Source organism: Oncorhynchus clarkii, chromosome 24, assembly GCF_045791955.1.
Source record: "Oncorhynchus clarkii lewisi isolate Uvic-CL-2024 chromosome 24, UVic_Ocla_1.0, whole genome shotgun sequence".
NCBI lineage: Eukaryota > Metazoa > Chordata > Actinopteri > Salmoniformes > Salmonidae > Oncorhynchus > Oncorhynchus clarkii.
The window spans coordinates 5,227,061-5,239,661 of NC_092170.1; the positions used below are offsets into that span (position 1 = coordinate 5,227,061).

At 42.1% G+C, this 12,601-nt stretch overlaps 1 protein-coding gene across 1 annotated transcript; it reads right to left on the reverse strand.

Annotated features, from left to right (window-relative positions):
• Positions 1-1,330: 1,330 nt before the first annotated feature.
• Positions 1,331-11,935, reverse strand: LOC139383014 (protein phosphatase 1A-like). Its single transcript, XM_071127306.1, has 6 exons — positions 11,113-11,935; positions 9,733-10,304; positions 2,608-2,725; positions 2,260-2,374; positions 2,058-2,121; positions 1,331-1,927 (listed from the first exon to the last, which is right to left on the reverse strand). The coding sequence occupies exons 1-6, from the start codon at positions 11,516-11,518 to the stop codon at positions 1,898-1,900; spliced, it is 1,305 nt and encodes a 434-aa protein (XP_070983407.1). The 5' UTR covers positions 11,519-11,935; the 3' UTR covers positions 1,331-1,897.
• Between the last annotated feature and the right edge of the window lie 666 nt (positions 11,936-12,601).

The window sequence follows — 12,601 nt, forward strand, 5'->3', positions numbered from 1 at the left end:
AACAATTTACTAAAAGTCATATGTTAATCTCACGGCATAAAATGCTGAATTTTGATCGTCATAGAAAAAGCTAGACTATTATTTAAGACTAACCTACATTGCTTAATTTCTTGTTACCAAAAGGAATTAAACTACTACCAAACATTGTAACAACCAACACCATACTGGGTGACATCCAACCCTGCGCGTGTGTTAGATGGCTAATAACTCCATGTTGCAATAAGATGATCAAATGGTCCCAAATTCAACCCAATACCTTGATCTTTCTATTACTGTTGAAAAGAGTATTGTAAGATATACTGGTGCTAGGAAATACACACCAGCTCCCTACTTGTTGGTTTAGATCACGTGTCAAAATCGTTCCATAGAGGCCCGAGTGTCAGTGGGTTTTTGCTCCTCCCTTGTATTTGATCGATGAATTAAGGCCACTGATCAGTAAGGAAATCCCCTCACCTGGTTGTCTAGGTCTTGATTGAAAGGAAAAAACAAAAAACAGCATACACTAGGCTCTCCATGGAATGAGTTTGACACCCCTGGTTTCGATGCATACAACTGGCAAAAAACAGTTGTGGAACAATATCAATGGTTGGCTATGGAACTGTGTTGCCTTCTTCTCCCTTGGTCCTTAGTCTAACCCTGTAGTGCCGTATCTATCTGTCTGAAGGCTGTAATTGGATGGTAATCAAACATTTCAGGAGTAAGAGCTCACTCCGCTCCATCAAAAACAACAGGACAAAATTGTTCACAGAATGTCATTCTATTTCATGAATTTATTGCCCCAATTGACATACGATTGTGAAAGATCTCATAGTAACCTGTTGTGCTGTCGAATGGTCTTGGATCCTATTTCCTCCTGATTTCATAGAATTCAAACAGACATACTGCAGCGGTGTTTGATCTATAGTCTAGCTCCTTTTGACCTCTGTCGTGGAATACAGTTACTATGTTCATCCGTTTGGTATGATCCAAAGGAGGAATCAGTTAACCGTACAACTACAGAGAGCTTTGTAAAGCAGCACAATGACATGTATTGAAACGAAAACATGCAAACAGCAAAGCGATTTACCTACAGCTGTACTACTTTACGCATCACACTGGTCTAAATCATGTCTAGCTGTGAGCATCTGTGCTTTAAACTGCAAAAAGGTTACATTTTATGGGGTACAGTATGTGTGCCAATAATCCCACACCCTATGTTATCCTCTGCTGGTTCTCTCTCTCTCTCTCACACACACACACACACACACACACACACACACACACACACACACACACACACACACACACACACACACACACACACACACACACACACACACACACGTGTCACCTATGTTCCCTCACAGGATTCTGCAGATTATTTAGTATAGGCCATGCCATCACAGGACACATCCATATCGGAGCCTTCGCTGGTCTGCGATGGTTGAAGGGGTGTTTGGTCAACTTGATTTACAGCTGTAGTATGGAGTTGCGCACCGCTTAAACATATCAATTAGCTTTTAAATGACATAACATGATCAGCCTTATTCACAAGCTTATAGTCTTCAAGAAAAGTAACCAGATCTACTCAGGCACTGTAAAGTGTTGTTAGAAAGTTAGAAAATATTATATCTAATTGTCATGCATTTTAAAGAATAGTTTTGGAATATGTAATTCTTCCCTTCCTGGAAAATGCCAACTATTTGATATTTTCTAAAGATACAGTAGACTTGTTTGATAGACAGTGTACATTTTGAACAGAGAAGAGATGATTGGCTAAGGGCAGGCCCAGGTCAAACCCCCTCCCACCATATTTCTTTATTTAGCCATTGGCTGATTCCTAAGCTGAAAAGAGTCCCCAGTTGGAATTGGTCACCATGGATACGTGAGGCTAAAAAATACATTTACATGGAAACGACTAGTTGGCCTCTTCAGATCCTCCGATGTCCTGGAATGTGACAAGTCAATGATGTGTCAGTGAAAAACAGTAACTTAGTTACTTTGTAGTCCAGTTTGCACTGCTGTGTTTAGCGAGACATGGTGCAAGAGTGTGTGACCTATGTTTGGTCGTCTCCTACCATTGGTTTCAGAGATCTGGAGGGCGTTACAAACTTCTGATACGCAGAGATGACACAGTCTCTTCTGCAAAGGAAAAAGAGAACGAGTTATGCCAAATTATGAACATTTAATATTACAAATTACTCCTAATCATTCACACACATGTAGGCCCCTGTGTTGCTTTTTGAACTCTGAATGGTGAGTTGCGAGTGAGTGACTTACTTGCTGGTGACTCCTCCCCCAGGTGGTAGGCCAGGTATGTCCTCAGAGACCAGAAACTTCATCACATACAGCAGGTCAGGGTCCTTGTCCTGCGACCTTAGCAAATTTACTATCTCTACACACACAGATAGAGAGAAAGGGAGTGAGTTATGTAATGATCAGTCACTGTCCTCAGAGGAGAGAATTAAGCTGCCATTGTCTCAGTGTTTTTGTTATTGTTTTCAATTTTTATTTTGATGTGATGTCATATTAATATGAAAGCCTATTGTGAGTGAGATCAAGCCAAGATCTGGTTTACAGGTGCATAGTAAGCTTAATGGCAAATCAAAAGCCCATCGAAATACCTACCTTCCACTTTGGCCTCGATGAGTGTCTCTAGCTCGGCCTCTTGTTGTAGGGCCTCTTGTGAAACCTGGGGAGCGCCAGGGAAGGTCACGATGATGATGCTCATGTTGTCCAAACTACCCTGTAGGAGGCGACAAAAAGAGGGAGCGCAGGAATGATGCCTTTGCTTGAATGAGGCACAATTCTATGAGCTCTTATAACAGAAGTGTCAGTCAATATTTTATATGAATAGGAAACAATGTTTGTTGGCATATGATTAATTTCAACAATGTCCTTTGTTACCCCAAACATTCAGAAGCTAAATGAAATGCCATGAAAGAAAGCTAACATAAAGCTGCCATTATTGATATAGAAGTTTACTTGAGGAATAACGTGGTGAGGAGGAATATTCTTTGCTTGCTTAATGATAATGAAAACAGCGAAGAAAAAAAGTGTCATTATGACATCACAATGGAGAGCAGGACTATGAAGTCTCAGAGTGTCTTCTGGGAAGATTTTCACATGACACTACAGGTGGAAGGATATTATGATGTCATAACTGTGTACTGACAGAAAGCAGAAATGTGAATTTTGGAAACAGGTCACAGTGGAACAATGGGAAGTACAATAAGGAATTAGTATACCAGAATGGACATGGATCTTCATATGAAGCTTCTCCTGTAAGTCACTAGGCATACTAAACGGCTAAATATGTAATGATGGTCTGAAAATTCAGCCATGGTTTGCCAGTGCTGTGATAAGATATTGTGTAAAACAATGAATGTGAATAATTTATCTGCACTGTATTTGTGTTAGCTAGCTAGCCAGCCAGTTTTACAGGAGTGATTCCGTTAATTCATATGCCAAACTCCACAGCCATACACTGGCTCAGTTACTCATCAGTTGATGAGTAAATGCAACAAGTACAGATATGGTATCATATAATAGCACTCACAGATTTCCCCAAAACCTAAATCTGGGACATTTGTCTGTTTACATGTATTTTAGAGGCTATTAATAAACCTGTATTTATAAACCTGTACAAACTGTATTCATTATTATATGACAATATTTTAGGTTGAATTTAATTCTATGACACAATTTCTGTTACATCACATACCTTACTTGTATATTCCTGCATAAGTAAAAGCAGGAAATGCATCACCTTTGCCTCTACTGCCATTCATTCCAATTAGACTGATTCTGACCAAGATGGCTGCCATTTTCGCCCCATTCTGAAACTTGGGGGGATCATGACATAGGCCTCCTAGTAATTTAATAAGATCTCTATGGGGACTAATTGGTTATTGTGATCTCATGTCACATAGCTGAGAAGTTAGGTTCACTCTGTGCTACAACATAACCCATCTAACTTAAGTACTGATTCAAAGGAGGTAAGCCTGTTCTGTTGCCATTGGTAAAGTGACGCTCTTCTTGGACCAGGTTAAATAGGCCTAGCTATCAGCTGGTGTGACCCTAAGACCCTGACAGTCTAACACACACACACTCACCCATAATCCTTCACTGTGTTGCCCTCACCTCTGTCCTTCTCTCCCTCTCTATATAGCTCCCTCTCATAATCCTGCTATTTAGAGGACAGGTACAGGTCGTGCCAGTGTTAAGACGTACCATTGTAAGTCCTAACCAGCATAAGCAGACCTGAATAAGACAACTGCTTGGTACATTAGGTATGTAATTATGAAGGCCCTTCAACACACACCCTGTCCAGTGCTGACTGCCATCATGTACTCCCCCTTCACGGGGTGGCAGGGTAGCCTAGTGGTTAGAGTGTTGGACTAGTAACCGAAAGGTTGCAAGTTCAAATCTCCAGACTGACACGGTACAAATCTGGCGTTCTGCTCCTGAACAGGCAGTTTAACCCACTGTTTAGGAACAGTGGGTTAAACTGCCTGTTCAGGAGCAGAACGCCAGATTCGCACCGTCATTGAAAATAAAGATTTGTTCTTAACTGACTTGCCTAGTAAAATACATAAACAAAGGTGGTGGCCTAAATAATTCTGGCCCTATTTCTAAACTTTCTTGCCTTGGAATCCTTGATTCATTCTCTGCTATGCTCTTTCTTATCTTTGAAATATATTCTATTATGTGCATTAAATGCAGCATTATCTCCGCTGCATTTCTAGTTATAAATGATGTGGTTAACTGTAAAAAAGGCAACATTGTGCTGCCCTCTTCATAGACCTGTCAAAGGTTTTTGATACTGTTGATCACTCACTGCTAACTCTGAGGTTTTCCTCAATTGGCCTAGACCAGGCTGCACGTAACTGGTTTAAAAATTACTTGACAGATGGAACTCAATGTGTATCTACTGATAGTGTTAAATCAGGTTTTCTGGATATTACGAAAGGTGTCCCGCAGGGGTAGGTTCTGGGTCCTGTACTTTTTACTGTGTACGTTAACAATATCGACTTGTCTGTAACAACAGTTTAACCCGTACTGTATTCCGATGATACTGTTGTGTATGCTATTGCCCCCACGGTTGACCAGGCTCTATCTGAACTACAGTCTGCCTTCATTGTATTACAGAAAAGCTTTATTAACCTAAAAATGTGTATTCAATGCAGGTAAAACAAAGTATATATTGTTCTCTACACTCTTAGAAAAAAAGGTGCTATCTGTGTAAAGGGTTATTTGGCTGTCCCCATAGGAGAACCCTTTGAAAACCCCTTTTGGTTCCAGGTAGAACACTTTTGTCACGTCCTGACCTTAGTTCATTTTTTATGTCTCTATTTTGGTTTGGTCAGGGCGTGAGTTGGGGTGGGCATTCTATGTTTTGTTCTATGTTTTGTATTTCTGTGTTTGGCCTGGTATGGTTCCCTATCGTTGTCTCTGATTGAGAACCATACTTAGGTAGCCTGTTCCCACCTGTGTTTGTGGGTAGTTGTTTCCTGTTTTGTGTTGTGTCACCTGATAGGACTGTTTCGATTTTCGTTGTTTCACTTTTGTTATTTTATATTCAGTGTTCAGTTGTAATAAATGTAACATGGACACGTACCACGCTGCAGTTTGGTCCGATCTTTCATATTCCTGTTCCTCAGATGAAGAAGATCGTTACAACTTTTGAGTTCTATGTAGAACCTTTTATACAGAGGGTTCTACATGAAACCCAAAAGAGTTCTGCCTAGGGCTGTGGCGGTCACAAAATGTTGTCAAGCGGTGATTGCCAAGCAAATAACTGTCGGTGTCACGGTAATTGACCGTTAATGAACATAAACACATTTAGCATCTCCTGGCTTCCACAAGCCACTAATGCAGACCTTTGGAACATCTACATTTTAAAAAGTCTAATAAATCCATTTAACATAGTCTACGCCTTCACAATAAATCCATGATTTATTTTAGACAGGTCTAAAGAAACATGATATAAAGGAAATTTAGTCTATTTCAGAAGAACAGGATAGCATACTCAGAGTTGTCCTTATGTTAGGTCCTGATCTGGCTATGCCAAACGGCTGTGGGCTACACTAGTTCATTTAGAGATTTTCTTAGAATTCCATGGCATTATTTTATATTATTTTATAGTATGAAGAAGACAATTGAACAAAGCTGTATTAAATAGAAAGTATATTTTCTCCAAACAATTTGAGGGAGTGCGCATATGCGGCTATTCTGCGGTTAACCTAATAAATAGGCACTCCTACAGTACCGGTCAAAAGGTTTAGAACACCTACTCATTCAAGGGTTTTTCTTTAGTTTTACAATTTTTTACATTGTAGAATAATAGTGAAGACATCAAGACTATGAAATAAAACATATGGAATCATGTAGTAACCAAAAAAGTGTTAAACAAATCAAAATATATTTTATATTTGCGATTCTTCAAATAGCCACCATTTCTGCCTTGATGATAGCTTTGCACACTCTAGCTAAGCAATTAACCATAATCACAAGTCATTATGTTACTAACCAACCAGGTTCAATGTTAGCTGGCTAACATTAGGCAAAAACTAGACAAGCAAATGTCTCTGAGATACAAATGATAAGGTCATACACGTAACATTAGCTAGCGAGCAAGCCAGCTAACATTAGCTAGCTAACAGTACACTTTAACTTGAAATTAAATCACTTTCTGTCAAAATTAGAAACGTGTAATATCTGAAAATGTAGCTAGCTAGACTAGCTTACCCGTATATATCATGGATGGACGCGTCTCATATTACCGTTGCCATGGTTTCTCTTCGTTTGAAGATGTAATCCGGAGACAGATGTTTTCTCCATCACCTTAGCGATCATACTCAAATTCCACTGATTTAAAAACTCGGTCCTCCAGAAAGTGGAGAGCAACACTTATGCCGTTTTACTACGCAAAACTTTTTTTTTTAAATCCGCTTTAGACAGGATTACCTACACATACTGACCAGCTCAAATAGACAGAAGAGTACTATATGGCAGACCAATCCAAACTCATCACTCGGCATGTCCAGCCCACTCATTATCTCAGCCAATCATGGTTATCGGGAAGATTGCCAACTTTTTCTGTGGCTAAAACAACTAGGCTCATAATTTAATCATTTTGTTCCTATTTACAGATGGTATACAAGTCTGTTATTAAGGCACATGAAAGTTCACATGTTCCAGAAGGCATTTCTGCCAAAAAAACGCATTTTGATAAAAAAAATGTTTATGTTCAAAGGGCTCTCCTGTGAAGTAGTGACCCGTGACATACGCCTAGTTTCCTGAAAAGGATCACAAATTAATATAACCACCAGCATCCCAAAATATTTTTTTACGCAATGTGGCTAACGCAACGGATCAGAACGTTTGGCTTAAAATGTTTATTAACTATTAGGCTATTTCTTCACATTATAAGCGCAACAATGTACACATGGCAGTAGGTTATAAGTACAAATGTTCCATTAGCGGGGAAAAACACCATTATCAAAAGTGACCGCAAATGTGATTATGAATGTAATGCTTTTATTGTAAAGGTGCATTTTTATGGTGAAAATGATCTTCCCCAAAGTTGAAACTCACACTCTGCTTTTGTCTGCCAGTTAGTCTCTTTACCTCTTGTAAAACATAGTAATGTGCCCAATTTTAAGAAGTTATTTGGCCACTTTGGTTGTGATACAAACCTTATCAAGGCATATAGGCATATGGGCTAGGCTACATGAGGTGTGCGACTATGATTTGAAAAAGTCGCAAAAAAAGGCATTGTTTCTTGCCTTACGCTGGGTGAAAATATATAATTCAGAAGTGATAGGCTAATATTGTCACCCATCAGACTATTCTTGATTAAATTTTCTTTACATATAATAAATAATATGTTTGACTTTTTTTTATTTAGAATGGACCATGTCTCGAAACAGGGATGTCATCTATACAAGCAAATGGAGGATGTTTTTCCCTTGGTTCATTTTCATGCCAGCCAAGTAGGCTATACTCCTGTTGTAAAGATAAGCAATGTGCTCAATATTAGGGAAGTTGAGAAGTAAATATAGCCTATAGGCCTAGCCTATAGAAAGCTGATGGAATCCTCCTCTTTTTAATAGAGGCAGTTACTCTGTTTTCTTGTGCAATTGCATAGCCTATAGAAACGTTGCGCAACATGAGCTCATGGGCTCTCGTGAAGTGTTTGATTAGATTTTCGAATACATTTGCATTGATGTCAGAGTGATTAGAGGGACAATAGAATGCTGAGTACCAGGCAGTTAGCAAGTTTGGTAGGCTACTAATGACCAGCAGCAGCATCAGAGCTTGGAGAAGCCTAATTACCATGACTAAACGGTCAAGTGGAATTTGACGGCCTTCATGACTCGTGACCACCGGTGTGGCGGTAATACGGTCACCGCAGCAGCAGCGTTTGTTCTTCCAGGAACCAACACAATTCTACCTGGAACCAAAAAAGGGTTATCCTATGGGGACAGCCAAAGAACCATTTTGGAATCTCTTTTTCTAAGAGTATAGAGCGCATAAAAATAAATCTGATGATTTTAGAATATGTGATTTTAATGGTGTCCATCTTGGTCGTGACCCTGCTTATAACTATTTGGGCATCTGGATAGATGAAAGGCTGTCATTTAAAAATAATATTGATGAGTTAGTTAAGAATCTGAGAATGAAAATGGGCCTCTTCTCTCTCGCTAAATACTAGAAGGTAGATTATTCAGTCGACATTCCTATCGGTCCTAGACTATGGCGACAGCAGCTATGAACGCAGCTGCCACTTCGTTAGAGCTGTTAGATGCAGTTTCCCATAGTGCACTGCGCTTTATTACAGGTGCGAATTTTAGTACTCATCACTGCATTCTCTACCAGAAAGTTGGTTGGACCTTGTTGATGTCACGTTGGTTGATACATTGCTATGTTTTCATGTATAAAGCCTTTTTTACAAAAAGTCCCACTGTACCGAACATCTTTACTAAACTTTAGACATACGAGTTACCACACCTGGTCTCAGGGATGGCTAACTGGAAATTCATTTGGTCTCTACAGAGTTAAGTAAATCAGCTTTTAGTTTTCGTGCACCTTGTTTGTGGAAGAATCTTTCTAAATGTCCTTAAATTTGAATTTTGGGAGCCTCGGGGGAAATTCATAAAACTGATTTAGGGCCTTATTAGTGATGAATGTGTGTTTTTTTTTTTATGACCATGTTTCTCTTTCTTCATGCATTTTGCATTTATATTTGGATGTGTGTATTTTCGGTAATGTATGTAATTCAGGGCTCATCTGTAAAATAGACCTTGGTCTCAGTGTGACTCCCTGATAAAAAAAATGTATTTAGAAAATGGCCATTGGCTATGGAGCAGACTCCTTGCAGTGCAGTGTAAGTCACCTGGCTGTTCCGACCTGGCTGTGTCCTTCTGTTAAATCCTCTGACTGATCCGAACATTGAGTATTAGTCTCCAAGACTCCAGGAGGGGAGAGGGCAGACAAGACCTTGAGATGATATCATTGCCTGAAGATACTGTCAAAGTCCTCTAAACCCTCTCAGCCTCGGCACCTTCTGACTTTCCATACAATGTCCAGTTATCATTGCAATTTACTCACATTGGCAATTAGTGAGTGTGATTGTACCCCTTTTCAAGTTTATACTCTGGTCCTGCATATGTACCCATAGAGATGAGGCAGAGGTTTAGGATCATTGTGATTCTGCATGTAGTGTGATCTGATCATTTACACACTGACCTTATAGAGGCAGAGGTCAATGACCTGGTTGCAGATCTCCCTCAGGTCATTGCACACCTGCAGGCGACTGCGGACGAACGCACACAGATCCTCGTTGCCGATGGCGTCCCACACGCCGTCACAAGCCACTATGAGGAACTCGTCTTGCGGGGACCTCTCCAGCTCGTACACCTCTGGCTCTGGGGAAACCAGCTGCTCAGTCTGGGACCTCCACTCCACCTCCTTAAAGTCAAAGTCTCCCAGGGACCTGGACATGGCCAGGGAGCCATTCACCCTATGCTGGGTCACCGAGCCGCCTGCGTTCTGTATTCGCTCCTTCTCCCTGGGGTTGACGGGCTTGTGGTCCTCCGTGTAGAAGATGACGTGGCCGTCACGGCAGAGGAGCGTCCGCGAGTCACCGCAGTTGACGAAGTAGACGTACTGCGGCGAGAGCATGACGACGGCCGCCGTGGAGCCGCTGCGCTCCCAGCATTCCTGGCGCGTCAGCGTGTGCATGTGGCTGTCAATGGCCAGGAAGCCCTCGATGATCCCCTCCTTCACGTCATCAGGGTTCTCCTCTGCCTTTACGCGCCCTGGAGGCAGGAGAGATCAATACGGGTTAACGACATGGTCTATAGCTGACAAATACACATCATTTGGTTCTAATTCATATCAGGTCGCTCTGCCTAAAATCGACACACAGAAGTTAACTACAGTGGGGCCAACTACAGGATAACTACAAATAGTTACAATACAATTCTTTGACCCCCAGCCTTGCTAGCTTGGTTCCAAGGGACAAATGCCCACTGTCGGTGCCATGCCAGAGCACAAATCTCAGAGCTCAGGTCTCGTTGTTGTATTCCTCTGAGGTCACTGTCTGTCTGTCTTGCTTGTGGTATTAATTGATTAATTAATGCATTGTAGGTTAGGATTAAAGTTTGTCTTGAGTTAAGTAGCTGACACTGTAAGCACAAGTGTCAGATTTAGTATCTCATACTTCGGGCCAAGAACAAGGATCAAGAGGTTTTCAACAACAACACCTGTCAGCCATGTTGTGCCACCATGTTAATGTTTAGGAATGATACATAAAACCAAGGGTGATATTGTCTTTGGTGTTCAAGTTACAACTTTAGATCAAGAACACCATACACAAAAGCCTACTGCACAACGGCACCTTGTCATTGCTCCAATGGAAGACACCCATGCCCAAGACAAAGAAGTTCTTCATTGATCTATCAAACAACATCTGTCTGTAGCTGTAGTCTGTGGAAACACACACCGGAAACAGGTGTTGTAAAATGCTTCCTTACTGGCTCACATATTCCCTCCAAGTGAAAATAAACTAGACCGCCTACAGTGATTATAAATCAGTTAGTCAAAGTGTGCGGCCCAATTTGGTACCTGTAGCGAGGATGTGTTGCAGCAGATTGAGGGAGCAGTACCGTGCCACCGTGTTGCCAGCGTGTCCATCAAACACTGCATAGTAGCCCCACTCTGCCAGCTCCCCTCCCATCTCCGGCATGCAGGCGTGGGCGTCCTCCATCTGCGCCCTCCAGCCCTGCATGCTGGCCGTTGCATAGTTCAACCCCCACTGAGACCCTCCCTCGGTCGCGTGTTTCTCCAGGATGGGCCGGTCCAGGTAGACACTTGGCCCGTTATCCTCATCACTGGAGTCCTCTTCGCTCCCCTCCTGGCCATCTCTCTGTCCCCCCTTAAAGAAAAAGGTGACCATCTTCTCTGTCTCCTTGGCCAGCTGGCGGAGGAAGGAGGGCACCTCCACGGTGCTGGCCCGCCTGGCCGTCCTCATGGCTCCTCGGAGGCGCCGCTCAAGTCTCTTTCCTGACCTACCGCTGGTCTTCCTCTTCCCCCTCTCTCCTCCTTCTCCCAGTCTGTGTCCCACGCAGCAGGTCTAGGGGAGTGGGTTTAGCTGGACACGCTGAGCAGGTGGAAAATGTGTCGACTCCGGTCTGTAGAGTTGTGTTTAGGTGGGCTTTAGAGGTTAGGTGGGCTTCACTAGATCCTTGTCTTTGTAAACCTGGCTCGTTGGCGTTGTTTCTGGATTCCTAGCATTTGTCTCAATGTCTTTATGTGGAGTGTATGTGGCTGTATGGTGCCCACTCTATCTCCTTCTCTGTCTTTCTCTCCTGTCCCTGGGCAGTGTTTGCATTGTGATGCTATTGGCCTGTATCTATTTCTGTTGACTTATCCCTCAGCATGATCACCTCTCTCTCTCTCTCTCTCTCTCTCTCTCTCTCTCTCTCTCTCTCTCTCTCTCTCTCTCTCTCTCTCTCTCTCTCTCTCTCTCTCTCTCTCTCTCTCTCTCTCTCTCTCTCTCTCTCTCTCTCTCTCTCTCTCTCTCTCTCTCTCTCTCTCTCTCTCTCTCTCTCAATGCTACTAGTTCATCTCCAACCTGCGAGGGATCTTAGATTAGTACTGTATGAGCGAGTGTACCATATGGATTATGAGCCTGTCAGCGTTTCATAGCAGCACGGTGGACAGACGGAATGAGCTCTCCAACTCTGTGTAACTGGACCTCTGTAGTTTATCTTCAGAACACTTTAAGACCTGTTAGCAATGATTCACTGAATGTAGCCCACCTTTGCGCGCCCACTCTCTTTCCCTTTTTCTCTCGTTCTCCTTTTCTCTTTAGCACAGTGCCACACACATTCTCACACACAACACACGCACACATTAGTACGTATTAGCCAATCAGTGTCACATCTAACTGATACGGCGGACCCAGGTTGTTATACATGCGTGTCATGGTTGAACCAGTTAAACAGTTCAACCAGTTTAACAGGTGTGAGACGGTGTACCTCATTACTGATATAACGGAAGCATAAGAGGGAAATCCTGGCTCAACCACATGTGGGATCCTCATCATCAGAGG